At 41.2% G+C, this 14182-nt stretch overlaps 1 protein-coding gene and 1 long non-coding RNA gene across 7 annotated transcripts in view; one reads left to right on the top strand and one right to left on the bottom strand.

The window, feature by feature from the left end:
* Adamts9 (ADAM metallopeptidase with thrombospondin type 1 motif 9) overlaps nt 1–14182 on the top strand; it is a 162898-nt gene that overhangs the window by 108739 nt on the left and 39977 nt on the right. The window contains exon 30 of the mRNA XM_028855107.2: nt 7818–7985. Within this exon, the coding sequence (XP_028710940.1) occupies nt 7818–7985 (168 nt within the window). The remainder of the gene's footprint in view (nt 1–7817; nt 7986–14182) is intronic.
* Nucleotides 1–14182, bottom strand: part of LOC114681565 — a 28756-nt gene that overhangs the window by 13922 nt on the left and 652 nt on the right. For 3 of the 6 annotated variants that reach the window (XR_005091136.1, XR_005091140.1, XR_005091139.1), the window contains exons 2-3: nt 3674–13700; nt 3272–3384 (exon numbers count right to left, since the gene is read on the bottom strand). This is a non-coding gene — a long non-coding RNA (uncharacterized LOC114681565). The remainder of the gene's footprint in view (nt 1–3271; nt 3385–3673; nt 13701–14182) is intronic. The other 3 variants (XR_005091138.1, XR_005091137.1, XR_005091141.1) reach the window with 3 other exon arrangements.

The raw sequence follows: 14182 nt of genomic DNA, 5'->3' as shown, positions 1-14182 counted from the left end.
TAACAATCACATTCTTGCAGAACAAAATGTATAGCAGTTTGGATTTTCAGATTGTCTGATTTCATGCACTACTGTATTTAGTGTTAAAACGTATTCCTCCTCTAGTACCAGGTAGTTACACTGTGAGAATGAAGGTGGGGGAGGGAAAGCTGGGGAGCCCTGAGCCTCCTAATTCTTGGGGGGATTGTTGGGTTGCGAGTATGGGCACTTCTTGCTGTTTCTCTCCCTTTAGTTACCTGGCCCTGGCATCTCTCTTGTTGGGAGAGGTCACCTACTTGGCCTCAATACTAACAGATGTTTTGAAGTGTGGCCCAATAGTTGACGCATGAATCACAGTTCCTTTCCTTAGATCTTTTAGTATTCAGCATTTCCAGAGCAATGGGGTGGGGTGAGGCCAAGGATGAGAAGTTGGCCCAGTGCCCCTTCCGGCTGGGATGATTGTGACTACCATATCAGCTTTCTTCTGTGCCGTTCCCTGGCAACCTCATGCTTTCTGGGGTCCTATTCATGCTAATATGTGCCAGAGTAGTCCTAGATATAAATAGCCATCAAGCAAGCTTGTCAACGCTGGCTTTACACCCTGAAATCACAGCTCTTATTTCCTATTGAAACTCTCTTTTTCTGCTCAATATTTTGGTTCTTGACAAAAGGAAGAGACTGTTCCCACATGAGCATAGACAGGAAGAGAGTAAATATATATTTAGTGATAGTTATTTCTGATGCTAATTCTGTACCTAGGATACCTGATGTAGTAACATCCCAAAGTCCAGGGAAGAGCAGAAGGTGGATGGAAGGTGAAAAGGATAAGAAAGAATGATGAGCAGAAAAGATGCATGGCATTCAGACACGGTGCCCATGTTTTCTGACTTTAGTGAGAAGAGACCATATTAAATGGGGAATAATCTAGAGAGGAGCAAATGAAGCTAGCGAAAGTGTCCTCAGCCTGCATGTCTGTTCTGCAGATTTCTCTGTGTGCTTTAGAAAAGAAAGCCCCTCATACGTTCACAGCACTGGAAGTTTGCCAAAGTCCCATCTTCGCCAGTCCACATCTCTTAAAATGTCATCTTAGGGTACATAAGTTGACAAATATTTCCTTTAAAAATGCTACCTTTTTAATGGCATATTCAGAGACATCCTAGAAGACTCTATTGGATAGGAAATAATGGTGATAATAGCAAATCCGTGTTTGATTGTTTGTTTGTTTTTTATGTTGTCTGCCTAAAATAAGACGAGTTTTATATGCATTGTCTCCTTTAGTTGCCACATAATTGCATTTCTCAGAGATACTATGATTGTCTTAACAGAGAACAAGTCTAAGCCAAGAGAAGCTATGTGTCCCCAGCAGCACAGTGTTAAGATGGCAATTATGTGTCCCCAGTAACACCTTGTTAAGATGGCAGTTATGATACCAGCTGATGTCTGCCTGACTTCAAGCCCTCTGTTCCATTTGGGAGCAGGGTGAAGCCCTCGTGCCCAGCTGTCATTTCCTGTTTTAGTTTCCATGCGCAGCCACCTCTTGGACTCTGTTCTTTGCTAGCTTCATGAATCCACTCTTCCTTTTGTTTGTATTAGCACTGGACATCCTTCAGAGTCAGAAGAACTTAATATCTGCTTGCTTTCACTTTAGCCCTTCATGCTAACTGTAGATGACATGCCTAACTGGTAAAGCAAGGAGTGAGTGCCTGCTTAGTCGTGGCTCTGGGCCACAACCCTCCAGTGTGACTAACATTGAATGCTTTCCTTTTCTGATGATCAAAACTATGTGTGCCTTTCTTTCTGCATGACCTTAAGGGTGTCATCTCATGTCTTCTCAAGCCTTGAGTCTGAAGTTAATAGGTGGGCTGAATAATCTTGGTGATGGCTCACATTTAAATTATTTGATAAATTGACCCTCTGTGAATTGATAGCCCATAAGTTACAGCCTACAGCCTTTCATCTGTAACTGTGCCAAGACCCTTTCATTAGTCAACTGAAATGATAATTCACTGCAGGGCATTAGACAGGCCTCAAAGGGTTAACATACCTCAAAATGGCCAAGAGAGAAGCAGGGTGTGTCTTCAGCTAAGGGGCAAGGTGGGCTTTTATTTATGTGAGTGATTGTATCTGTTCTTTATAATGCCTTCACTTCCAGAAGTGTTGACGACACTGTAGTAAAAAGGTGTTGAAGTCAGAAGTCTTAGCAAAGCTTAGCCACTCTCTGTTTAGGAGGCTGAGTTATCAGAGGACTCTGAAGGCGTCTTCCAAGGCATTTCTCGGATGTCCTTGCGTCCAGGCATTCTCACAGGGAGGTAGATGTGAACAATTTATCTGCCTCACCCAGCTCCTTGTCTAGTCTAAGGATTAACATGGTGATCATGGAGATGGACAGTATTTAAAGATAGGCTCTGCTGCTTCTCGGTTTGGGGACCTTAGATAAGTCGATGTTACTCTTAGGTCCTCAGCATCTTTGTCTATGTAAAAGACCCCTAATAACACCTGAGCCATATGTGTCTTTGGAGTTAAATGAGAGAAGCCAATGCACTTTAGCCCAGTGTCCTGTTCATATTAACAATTAAGTAAGAGATGCCTAACCTAGTGGTTAGTAATTGTGACCAGAGTTTATCTTTGGGTGGCTTTTTTGACTCTTCCCTTGCAGTGGCACATTCGTTCCGCAGTAGCACTGAGAGACTCTAAGGGGTTCTTTTCTTTATGAATATGATATGTCGATCATGGTGCTGTTCGGTGGTGGCTGTAGGTTTTGTGTGACCATTCATTTCATAAATAGGTTCTGACTGGCCACAGTGTACACAGAAATACATTAAAATGTGTCAACTGTGGCTGCTCTCTACTGCCTGTTTCCATCTTCCAGATGGTTCTCCAGGCCTGCCACTCCCCAGTGTTTGAAACTGTGACCCCCAAGTCTGTAGCCTTGTATCCACGTTGTTTTCATGGCAGAGCAAAAGCTATAGGCAGCTGTCCTTTTGCCTCCCCCGCTACTGTGACCCTCATCCCTGTTCACTTCATGTGCTGCTGTATTGGCACATGCATGGCTGACATGCCTGAGCCTTGCACACAGCGTTGCGTCCTTCCTGATGGCACACTTGCTTCCTGGGTGGCATTTCACTTTGTTTTGTTAAAGGCAAAATGAAGCTAGAATCCAGCAAAGCTTCTTGTTACGACTAATCATTTTTAATGTCATGATTTAGGTATTCTTTTCAAATTCTGTAGCGTCAGAGGGAAAAGCCTGGAGAAGTAATAAATGCAGTGTCTAAATAGAACTCTGTCCACCTACCTCAGAATGATGTTAGCCTTCTGACTGCCAAGGTCGCCTACAATAGTCTCTCTTTGCTGCTAATCGGCCCCAGTACATGACATTCTCTTGGTCTTTGCATCATTATTCTCTACCTGCAATTAGCCAATCCTGGGCTTAGAAGCATATACTAGCTGATCAGGATCCCTCACTAAGCATTTCATGTAGACACAACCTCATCTGTCAAGACCACAAATCATCTGTGCAGGCGCTAAACAAGGGCTGTCATCCTGGACCACCCACTAACTCACATCTTTCAGACATCTGGTACAGTTCAGCCAGTCCTGGCCCACAGCCTCCCAGACCTGAAACCTTCAAGCTCCACCCAGATGCTTTCTACTATCCATATTCCATGAGCACACCTGACCCCCACCCTCTTCTTACCTCCACTTTCCCCTCTTCTTCCTTCTGGCTTCTTTATGATGAACTTGCCACGTCCATATAGAACTCCATCATCACGGGGAAGTCCATATCCTCTACAATGGCACAGCCAGAAGAATTCATTCTCTTTTGGTATCCAGCCCTTCTTAATCAGACATGGACACCAGGGTTGTTTCCAGACTTCTTGATGATTAGAGAACCATGACCCTTAGCACAAGTGAAAAGACAAGGATCCTCTAAGACCAGGGCCAGTGCACCAGACCCACATCCATCCTCATATATAGATCTGCTTCTCCAGAGGGCTGAAGCCTTGGGAAGAAATTATGAACACACTGCCTTCATCTTGAGTTCCATTCCCACCAGCAGAGTTGAAATGCAAGGATTTTAATTTTCAGACTGTAGTGAGTTGAAAGTGTCAGCACATCTGAATGCAGCCCAGCTCTGAGCATGCCCTTTGAATGGCCTCACAGAAACAAAGCTTGAAATCCCAAGCATTCGGCTGGCTGACCTTGGTGCTTCTAAGTACCAAGCAGTGATTATGTTGTTCAGAATCTTGCTCAAATTTAGGGGCAAAGAGGGGAGGGGCAAGGAAGAATCAATCTCTTAAATAAGTTGAGTCATTTCCAGAGAGAAAAAAAAGCCAGTATTACTGGCAAACTAGGAGGCTATTTCGGCTGCAAAATGTAAGGAATTAAATGTTCCCAGGAACAAGAACTTTCAGATATGTAGCCAATAAATAACAAATACTAGATGACGTACTAAATATAACAACCGTGTCTTTGGTGACGCAGGTTGATGTAAATGTCATCTTTGCCTGGGAAAAGACTGGGAACGATCAGATGGAATTTCCCCTCGGAATGTAAGAGCTAGAACCTGTGTTTATTTGATTATCAAAGTGACAGCTCCTTTATGAAGTCATAATAGACACATTAATAAGCCTGTTAGAGTTGAGTATTTCAACAAACAGCTGCTTTTCTTCATAGGTAATTTAGAAAATGTTAAATGAAGAATGTTTGCTGTCAGATGAGACACCTTGAGGATTTCCTGATCACTTTGAGATCTTAATAATTCCAGGCAAATAACATGTGTGGTGAGCCATGCTTAAGTCTTGCATTCTTTTTTTCTATTTTCACTTGTATTCAAGTCTCATCTAAAGAAAATGCACATAGAAATGGGTAGAGAGCAGCTAATCTAGATATCGAAGGCGTCATATTTACAACCTGGATCATTCATCACTGGCTTGTTGGCAATAGATGATAATGGATTAGTGGCATACTTTGAATGAATTATTGACAGCAAGATTCTTGATCACAATAATAGCACTGTTATTGCTCCCAACAGAAATATAGTTACTTGTACTGGAACAGCATGTGTGACACTGTATATAAAGCATTGTGGTTGTTCTATTTTGCAAAAACCTTTTGACTTGTCTCTAGTAACAGTACCTATCTCTATTATGGAGTTGTGTTAGGATGTTGGGATGGCTAAACTATCCAAGTCTTAGCACTAATAATATCTTAGGGCAGTGTCTGGCACATAGTGAATGCGAGAATGTTGAGACTTTTCTAATTCTGACTCTAGAGATCGTTACCTTCTTTTAGACTGTGTCTTCTACTGACCCTGGCGGATTATTAACTGTCTCACAAAGTCTTTTCCTACTTCACATTGACAGTCAGCTTCTTTGCACAGCTTGCATGCTGAAATGACTTTTCCTAAGAATATATTTGCTCTAAGTTCACCCATGTCTATTTGATGAGAAAAAAACAAAAACAAAAAAAAAAAAAAAACAAAAAAAACAAAAAACAAAACAACCTAGGATTTTACTCTAATCAAGCAAATGTTACCACCCACTCACTATTCTCTATGCTTTCTGTCAGACCCATTTCCTACAAATAAAAACACTCTTGATTCTCAGTGCTTTTTCTCCCAGTATGCATCATCTTTTGAATTTTAGCAAATATTATCACCATCTGTTCAGCTGCCCTAACCAGAAATGGAATCTCATCTTTGCCCTCTTCCCCCTTTGCCCACAACTTTCCCCACCCAAACCTTTACACTCATCCCAGCCACCGCCGCCTCTTTCTGGCACAAATAGGCTGGCTTTCTTCATGGTTTCTCTCCTTTCCATTTACCCTGTATTCGGATCTAGTACTTGACTCAGTAGTCAAAGTAGAAGTTTTGAAACAAAAATTAGATCATTCCTTATCCTAAATTAAGTCTCCTCAGAGATTTCCCATCATGTGCCGTATATAATTCAATCTCATTTTTCTGACCTACAAGCTCGGCTGGTGTAGCCCTGTGGAAGACTGCGGGGAGCCCTCTTCCAATCACTGCAGCTTATTTGTTTCTTAGACGTCGGCTCATGAATATTCATACACAGTACTTATATTTGTCATCCACTTGAGCAACATTGAATTCCATTACTTGTCTTATATAAGCTCCCTGAGGTCAAGGACTATGTCAATTCTGTTATCACTGTATCTCCAGCATGTCCCATAATTTCTACCACATGGCATGTACGCAATAGATGTTTTTGTTCATTAAGCAAATGAATTTATCCCAAATTGTAATTATGACCTCATCTTTTCTTATTGAAGTAACATTTTAAAAATTATGAACTAGTGACTTACAATAGGCATTATCTTTGTGCAAATCTTTACCCATTCTCAGAGACTGAAGTTCTAAGATCCTCGTCACAAGAAGCCTTTGAAAAAGATCCTCAGTACTTTACATGTACCCAAACTCTGTAGGTTAATTGTCACAGGTTTTGTTTGGATACAGACCTTCCAACTAGTCTCACTCCTTCCAAATTGTAAAACATTACGATTTCCAAAATAGCTACTCTGAATCATATATATTCATGAATATTTCACATCTTAAAGTGAAAAGTTAAAGCCAAATGTGTTAATATACATATTTTAAATTTCTCTACCAGCTGCAGTTGAAATTTTTATAGTGGCTTGTTTTAAACAGAAAAACATGTTTGGCACATTTATGAATGATGTAACTATGAAAATGTCTGGTAATAATGATAAAATTTGTATTAGGCTCCTTGTTTTACATGGAGCTGTTTGTCTATTAGGCATCAAAGGGCACTTTGGTAATTTAAGACAAAAAAATAACAAAGTTATTGGGGGGAATAAGAAATGTGAAGTCGAGAGAAATGTAATGTGAAATCTGTTTTCATTGAGACTTTACCTTTTATTCTTCATTCTTAAATTTACTCCCCTCTAGAAAGCAAGGCTATTATAGTAGGAAATAAAATGTCTTTAAAGATCTGAGCCATTAGTTTCGGATGGCGATAGTAAGGACTCTGTAATTGCTAATGAGGCCTTGGATGTTGAATGTCTCAGTGCGCCCATTGGGGCCAGCCTCTTGCCTGTTCTACAAGAAGCTGTCACATCAAATTCTTGTCCAGACTCCATGGGCACTTTGATTCCTAAACCTTTCTGAGAAACCTAATCTGAAATCAAAGTCAAGTTTCTTAGATGTGGTCAGACAAGGTCACATTTAAAACAGTCCAGTGAACTCACAGATCAAAGTTGAAAGGTAATGCCTCCCTCCTGAAGTTGGCACGGACTTACCCACCAGCTAACCTTGCAGGTTTTTTTTTTTTTTTTTTTTTTTTTCCTTGCCTTTTTCACCTCTTTCCAATGGGCTGGGGAAATGAGAGCTTTTTCCCTTAAAGAAATAGCTTGAGAGTTTTCTTAAATATCGTCTTTTAAAAAATTGAACATGGCCATGTTGGCAATGCACTTCATACCAATGAGTGAATCAGGAAACATTTTACTGAAGGTGTGTTTTACTGTTCTGTCGTGGGACTTCCCTCAGTAAAAAAGCCATAATAATTTCAGGATCATGAGGTGGTTTTCAGGTTAAATTGTCATGATCTTCTCATGCTGCTGTAGCCACCAACATACCACACAGGGCTGCTGCTATAATGCATGGGCTTTTTTTTTTTCTTTCTACCTTTCTTCCCTGTAAGGCTTTGAGTTACTCTCCAGAATGGCTCTGGAAAGAAGCAGGTAATGGTAACTCTCATTAGACGTGATCTTATCATCACTTTACACTTTTTGTGTTTTTTTTTTAATCAAAGTCACTATGATTAAAAAAACAACAACAACCTTGCCGTTGCTTTATATTGCAGTGTTCTGTCTCTTGTGGTCGAGGGCATAAACAACGAAATGTTTACTGCTTGGCCAAAGATGGAAGCCATTTAGAGAGTGATTACTGTAAGCACCTTACTAAGCCGCATGGGCACAGAAGGTGCCGAGGAGGACGCTGCCCCAGATGGAAGGCTGGCGCATGGAGTCAGGTGAGCACCGCTTCTCTACCCAAATGCTCCCTTCTGTTCCACCCCATGCCTGACCCCAGCACAGTCAGTCACCTGTGTTTCTCTGCATTGTGTTCATTTTACAAACTAGCAGGACTCATCACCTGGGCAGGCTGGGTGGCCTTGGACAAGCGACTTCACTCACCAGAGCTTTGGCTTGTACCTAAGTGGCGCAGTTGTGAGGTTGAATCTTAGACAGTGATAGACAACAGATATCAAACACAAAGTAGCCCTTCGGTATCTGGCTGGTGGCCTTGTGTTATCATTCACCACTTAGAAAAGCCCAGCTGAGATTGCACTGAGGTGATCTCTTGTCACCTGACAGGAACTGAGGCTCAGTTTACCTTGGAGATTCTCAAAGAGAGTACTTTCTTATCACTGTCCTGGCATACCTAAGAGAAACAACCAGGAGGGTATAGTTTGAATTACCATTTCAGGGGATATCTGTCTATCATGGATGGGAATGCTTGACCCCTGGCACAGCACAGCCTGTGAGCCAGCCTTTGAGGGCACAGCTGTTCACATCTTGGCAAACCAGGAAGCAGAGAGACAGAGCTAAAAGTGGGACCAATCTGTAACCCCCAAAGGCAACTTGCAATGACCTCTCTCCAGTAGTTACACCTCTCACCCCAAAGGTTCCACAGCCTCACAAAACAGCACCACCATCTGTGAACTAAGATGAACCTGAGGACAGTTCACCTTCAAACCATAGCAATTGTCAATATAAAATATTCTCTCTGCCTGTTTGCCTCTTTACAACTGAGATTGGGGACATGAAGGGAGAATGTTCTATTATTTTGTAGCTGTGCAACATTGAGCAGTTTGTTTGACCTTCCTGAGCCTATTTCATGGGGTTCTTAGGAGGATTTTAGCTCTGTCTCTCTGCCTCCTGACCTTCCAGTGATCTGCGCAATGAACAAGTGCTTTGCTCAGGGGGGCCTGAATACAGTAAACTCTCCAGAGTGATAGTTTGTTTGGATGAGAGTAATGTATGTATGCTCTAGATGGAGACAAGAAGAGGAACCCAGGACACCAGCCACAACTTCTTGTTGCAGCTGCAGAAGCAACTTTAAAAGCTGGGCAAATTAAGGTCACTTGCACCTAATCCTTAGAGTAGGTCTCACAACCCCACTGCTTGTATGTTTTCTCATCGTGGTTTAAGGTGCTTGCTTGAAAGTAACAAGGTTCCATTTCTTTGAAAACATTCTATGCTTAATGCTGAGCCTTCTCTCTGCTGATTGGATTCAGCAGGAGCTTTGCAGTCTCCTTCTCCGATGTGGTGGTGACTCATGTCAATGACTCCTAAGGATCCGTAAAAACTAGGCTCAAGGTGGGTGGCCTCAGGAAGAATTCTTCCAGCTTTGGATGCAGCCATATTAACACCAGAAGAGCTGAAGATTTTCCATTTTAATATTCTAGTGGAAAATTCCTCTAGAAATCTGAATGTTGCTCAAGTGTCCTTTGCTGACGTCATTGTTCTCTATACCCATGTTCCACTTAACAGAAGAGCACAGCACAGTGTATCATTCCCCAGCATGGTAGCTTTGTCCCGCTCAAGGCTTGTGTCATAAAGAAACATCTGGGGTTTGCTTGTTGGCTTTAATTTGGCAGTCAAAGAATCTGTGTTCTGTACTCCTCTGGCTTCTGTTGGGGATCATGTTCAAGGCAGTATGTCATACTTGTCATCCTCCTTAATGGTTTCTAAGTGGCCATTATCATCTTTTAACTTCCAGTCCTTTTGTTTTTGGAGCTCTTCAGTTCGTGCAAGCCTGCAGCTAACGTTATTTAAGATGTCACACTAATTAGGTTGTCCTCTTGTAGACTTTCATGCTCTGTTACTCTTCATTCTGCTCCGTGCCCTTTTCTTATCTACTTATCTAATGCATTTCCCCCCAGAATATTAAGAGCATGTAAACACCGTACGTCTTAAAGGCCAATTTATTCACTAAAGAGATGCATAAAAGAATCTTTCGCTCCTTGTTAGTAAACACAGACTGAGTTTTACTACAATATCCAGGAGGAGACTAAAATTGCTTATAGAGCTAGGATGGTTAGGTCTGAAGCCCTTTTTATTTGTTTGTTCATTTGTTTGTTTTTCAAATATAGATAGTAGTATTATCAAAATGCCTCCCTAGGAAAAAAACACACCTGTTCAAGACTATCACTCAGAATTGACTTTTAGGGATACAATTATAAAAGGAAGAAAGATCTGAACATCACTGGGCCACTGGCTGATGGAGAAAGATGGTCTGCATGATTAAGGATTATTGGCGCTAATTATCTGGTGGTAAACAAGAATATTCCTAAGGCAATGATATTAAGCAAAAGTAATGAGCGCCCACTTGCTACAATATTTAAATTTTATATGTGGCCTTTCTATTTTCTGCTAGTAGCTATACTCCAGTCATCTTGTCTTCAAGGTATAAAGAATAATTAGTACAGTTTTTCATCATGTCAAATGTCTGATGATAAGACACATTGAATGTTGGCACAGGACTCTACATACTTAATAATCCTTCCCAAAATGGAGTGTTTTTTGAGATGTAAAGTGGATGTTTCATTTCTGTGTCCTTTGAAATCTTGAAGCTGTAAAGGAACTTCACTTTAAAAAAAAAAATCCTCACTAAAGTCTTAAAGGATTTCTTTTTCACTCAAGCGTTCATGTCCAATTTGTTTGGATGATTTTGATCAAGAGCTAAGGGATGCTGATGCAATTTTAAGACAAAAATTGCCATTGGGTTCTGGATTCAGCCTGATGCTGTGAAGGCTCAATGTTCTTCTCCTGGGGCCAAAGGCTTCCAGGGTACAGTTTGCTAGGATTATGCCGATCCTCTAGGAAGCCCTCTCCCACCCCTAAAATGATGGGGGAGAACACATTGGATGGAAAGTTACACTTCTTTATTCATCAGTCTGAGTTCTCTTCATCAGTTCATTCATCATCACTCCTGAGTCACTGGCCTTTTCTCAGTTTAACACCTTTGGGGTCAGGCTGGGCCTTACACACCATGGGATGTCTTAATGTACTCCCTTACCGACATAATATGAAAAGGAATGCCGTAAAGCCCTGGTGCCTTGGATTCATAAGAATTCGTTTTTAAGTGATCTCTGTTGCAAATGTAGAAATGAAACTGGCAGATTGCCCTTCGAATCACCCGCCGTTCTTGGTGTTGACTTTTCCTGTAGTGAGAAGGAAAGCAAGCAGATTGTGGTGGTTGCTGCAGGAGGCTCTTCCCATGTCTTCTGGTAAATATGCAGCTTGTGCCCTTTGAGAAATTAAGGAAGTGATCATGTGAGTGGTGATGAGAAATAGCGTTGTTTTGATACTTTCTGGTCTCTTGGTTATTTGGGGTTTTATTTCAGCCATGAGCCTTGATGGTGCATCACTGTTTGCATACAAGCTTCTCATCCCAGCTTTTGCTGCTCTAGTCTAAAACATTGCCTCATGGCAGCACTGTGTGGTAAAACTAGGATCCCAGTTCTAATCCACAGTGGCATTGCCACATTGCCTTGCTAAATTTGATTTTGATTCAAGTTTTTGTTTGTTTGTTTGTTTTTCCTTGAACTGAGGTAATTGTCTCTGGTCTTCACTTTATTTATTTATGGAATATCTACTGGAAAGGCTTATTAGGAAATAAAAATTATTCTATAGAAGATCCTTAGCATACTGCTTACGACTCAACAAGAGGTAATCTTGTACCACATGAGACAATTAGCAATGTCTGGAGGAAAAGGGAGAATGCTTCCAAGTGTCTACAGTGCTCAGAGCATCCCTGCAACCTAGAAGCACTTTACTGAGACCCTTATATAGAATCCAGCATATGGGATGCACTCAGGGAAGGTTATTATTTATAGAGGTTGATTTGTACACCCATTTTCAAGTTAGTTCCTGCTTTGAAATGATGGTACCACTGTAATACTAAAAGAGATTGTGGGGAGTGGGAAAAAATCCCTTCTAGTCTTTCAGGTCTATGTTGATTCCCCAAACATGAGGAATTTCACAGATTTGTTTGTTTGTTTTGTTTTGTTTTTTTAAATCTATATTAGTGTCAAGTTCCGCTCAAGCCAGTGAGTTCTGCAGTCTGGCACTGCACAGCAGGGAACTAAGGAGATGAAGCCTGGCTCCCAGCTCAGCAGTTCGCCATGAAAAACATCTCCTTTCACACCCTTTCAAACAGACTGGCCTGTCAAGATGAAGGGAGGGGCGCGTTAATAAGGGCGGTGCAGATGGCCTCTGCCTTGGAACTAAAAAGTTCACTGAGCATAACTAGATCCAGGATCGTGCTGGGGACATTCTGATGCTGTTTTGTTTTTTCCCCCCTTGGGGATTCTGCATGAATCTCTCAGAATTTATCAAGAAAGCTGGCTGTCTCTGCACGTAAATGTTGTCGTCCGTGAACCAGTGCAAAAGAATGAAACGCAGTTGCAGGAGATCTCTTTCTGCCCAGACATGATGCATTGTCCAGACAGGCAGGGTTTGCACTTCACTCCTCACTGAAGGCATGGTGATAGTCTTTAATTAATAAAAGTATCGTTTCAAAGTTGCCTTCAATATTATGACAATCAGAAGCCAGAACAACATTTTACTCGATAAAAATTTCCTGCGTCTTCATTTATCTTATGCAGAATTATGAAACATTGTAAGAAGTGACTGTTAAAACTGTAGATACTTATGACTCTTAGTACCTTCCCTTCACTGCACTTTAGGTACTTCTTTTTAGTAATGATAGCATTGAAAGGGGGTTTGGGGGCCTGGGGAAATAGCTCAGCAGGAAAGCGCATGCTCTGCCAGCATGACGATGGAGTTTAGATCCCTGGCACACGGTCCAAGTCTGACCATTGTAGTCCTATTGCTAGGGAGGCAGGACCTGCGAGATCTCTGGTGGTTGTTGACCAGCCAGTGTAAGCTGTGAGCACTGTTCAGTGAAAGACTCTTCCTCAAAAAAAAAAAAAAAAAAAAAAAGAGTGGAGAACTTTTGGAGAAGCTACCCCACACTGACTACTGGCCACCATACACATGCCTGCATACAACAAAGGAATTTCATTTACTCAACAGTCTAATTAGGACTAGATGCTCTAAAGGTCTTTCCCATGTTTCTTTGTTGTGAAAACATTATGCAGTTTTCAACTTATATCAGCTTTGTATAAAATTCCAGTGTGTTTACATCATTATTCTCTTTATCTCCAATGCACATTGTTCTAGAAGTATAGTCTTGGATTTAAGAGTCCAGATTCAACTATCCAAAACTCTTTGGTTGTTGTTGATGACATTTGAATGTTTCTGTCCTTTGCTGGATAACTCCACTCCTGTTCTTTTCAGTATTCCAGTGTAAAACATTACTCACGTGGACCCTGTGAGCATTAAGTGGCTGCTGTCTGGAGACAAAGCCATCCGAAGCATTTAAGAGTCCTCGCCTTCTTCCCGAACATAATGACTTTAAAGTCTGGTTTCTTGTGGGTCACAAACTCATTCAATTCAATTAATCCAATTAAACCCAAACAATAGCAGCAACGTTGAGATGAAGCATTGTCTTCGGTTCACTTTGATGTGAGCTATCAGCCTCTTCCCTAGCATAGATTTGTCTGAAACAATGGGATTTCCCAAGCTGCCTTCTCAAAAGGAGTTTAAGCTGCAGAAGCATCCACTTGGGTGTACATCTTGACAAAATTTCCATCATTTGCAGAGCACCTTGAATTTTCCTACAAGTTAATCGGACAAGCATGCAATCATAGCATGAAGAGCCTGGTTCTGTTCTAAGAAAAGACTTCCTCTTGGCTACATGGCATGAATGTCTGATAACTTTGTTTTCTCAACACCAGGCAAATTAATAGAGACTGAGTTACCACTACCACCCCCACCCCCCACCCCCACCACCAAAATTGCTAATAACCTTTAATAACTAAGTGTGGTATTATGCAGTTCTTTCTAATCAAAGGTTGCCTTTGGTTTTTGGCTGCCAAAACCTTAATAAAGACAATAATTCTTGGCTTGCCCATAAGTGAGATTATGCAACCAGCAATGAGGAAACCATTAAAAAATTAATTTAAGGGAAAGTTAATTGGTGTTTTGCAACTTGGTCAACAAAATGTTTCATAGTGATTAATGGGATTTTTCAAGGACTGAAAACATTAAGCCTGAGGAAATTATTTTTCCTTATTAGCTTTTATTCTTCATCTATTCA

The sequence above is a fragment of the Peromyscus leucopus genome, chromosome 3 (assembly GCF_004664715.2).
Source record: "Peromyscus leucopus breed LL Stock chromosome 3, UCI_PerLeu_2.1, whole genome shotgun sequence".
Classification (NCBI taxonomy): Eukaryota; Metazoa; Chordata; class Mammalia; order Rodentia; family Cricetidae; genus Peromyscus; species Peromyscus leucopus.
This window is presented reverse-complemented; position numbering and strand designations above follow the sequence as displayed.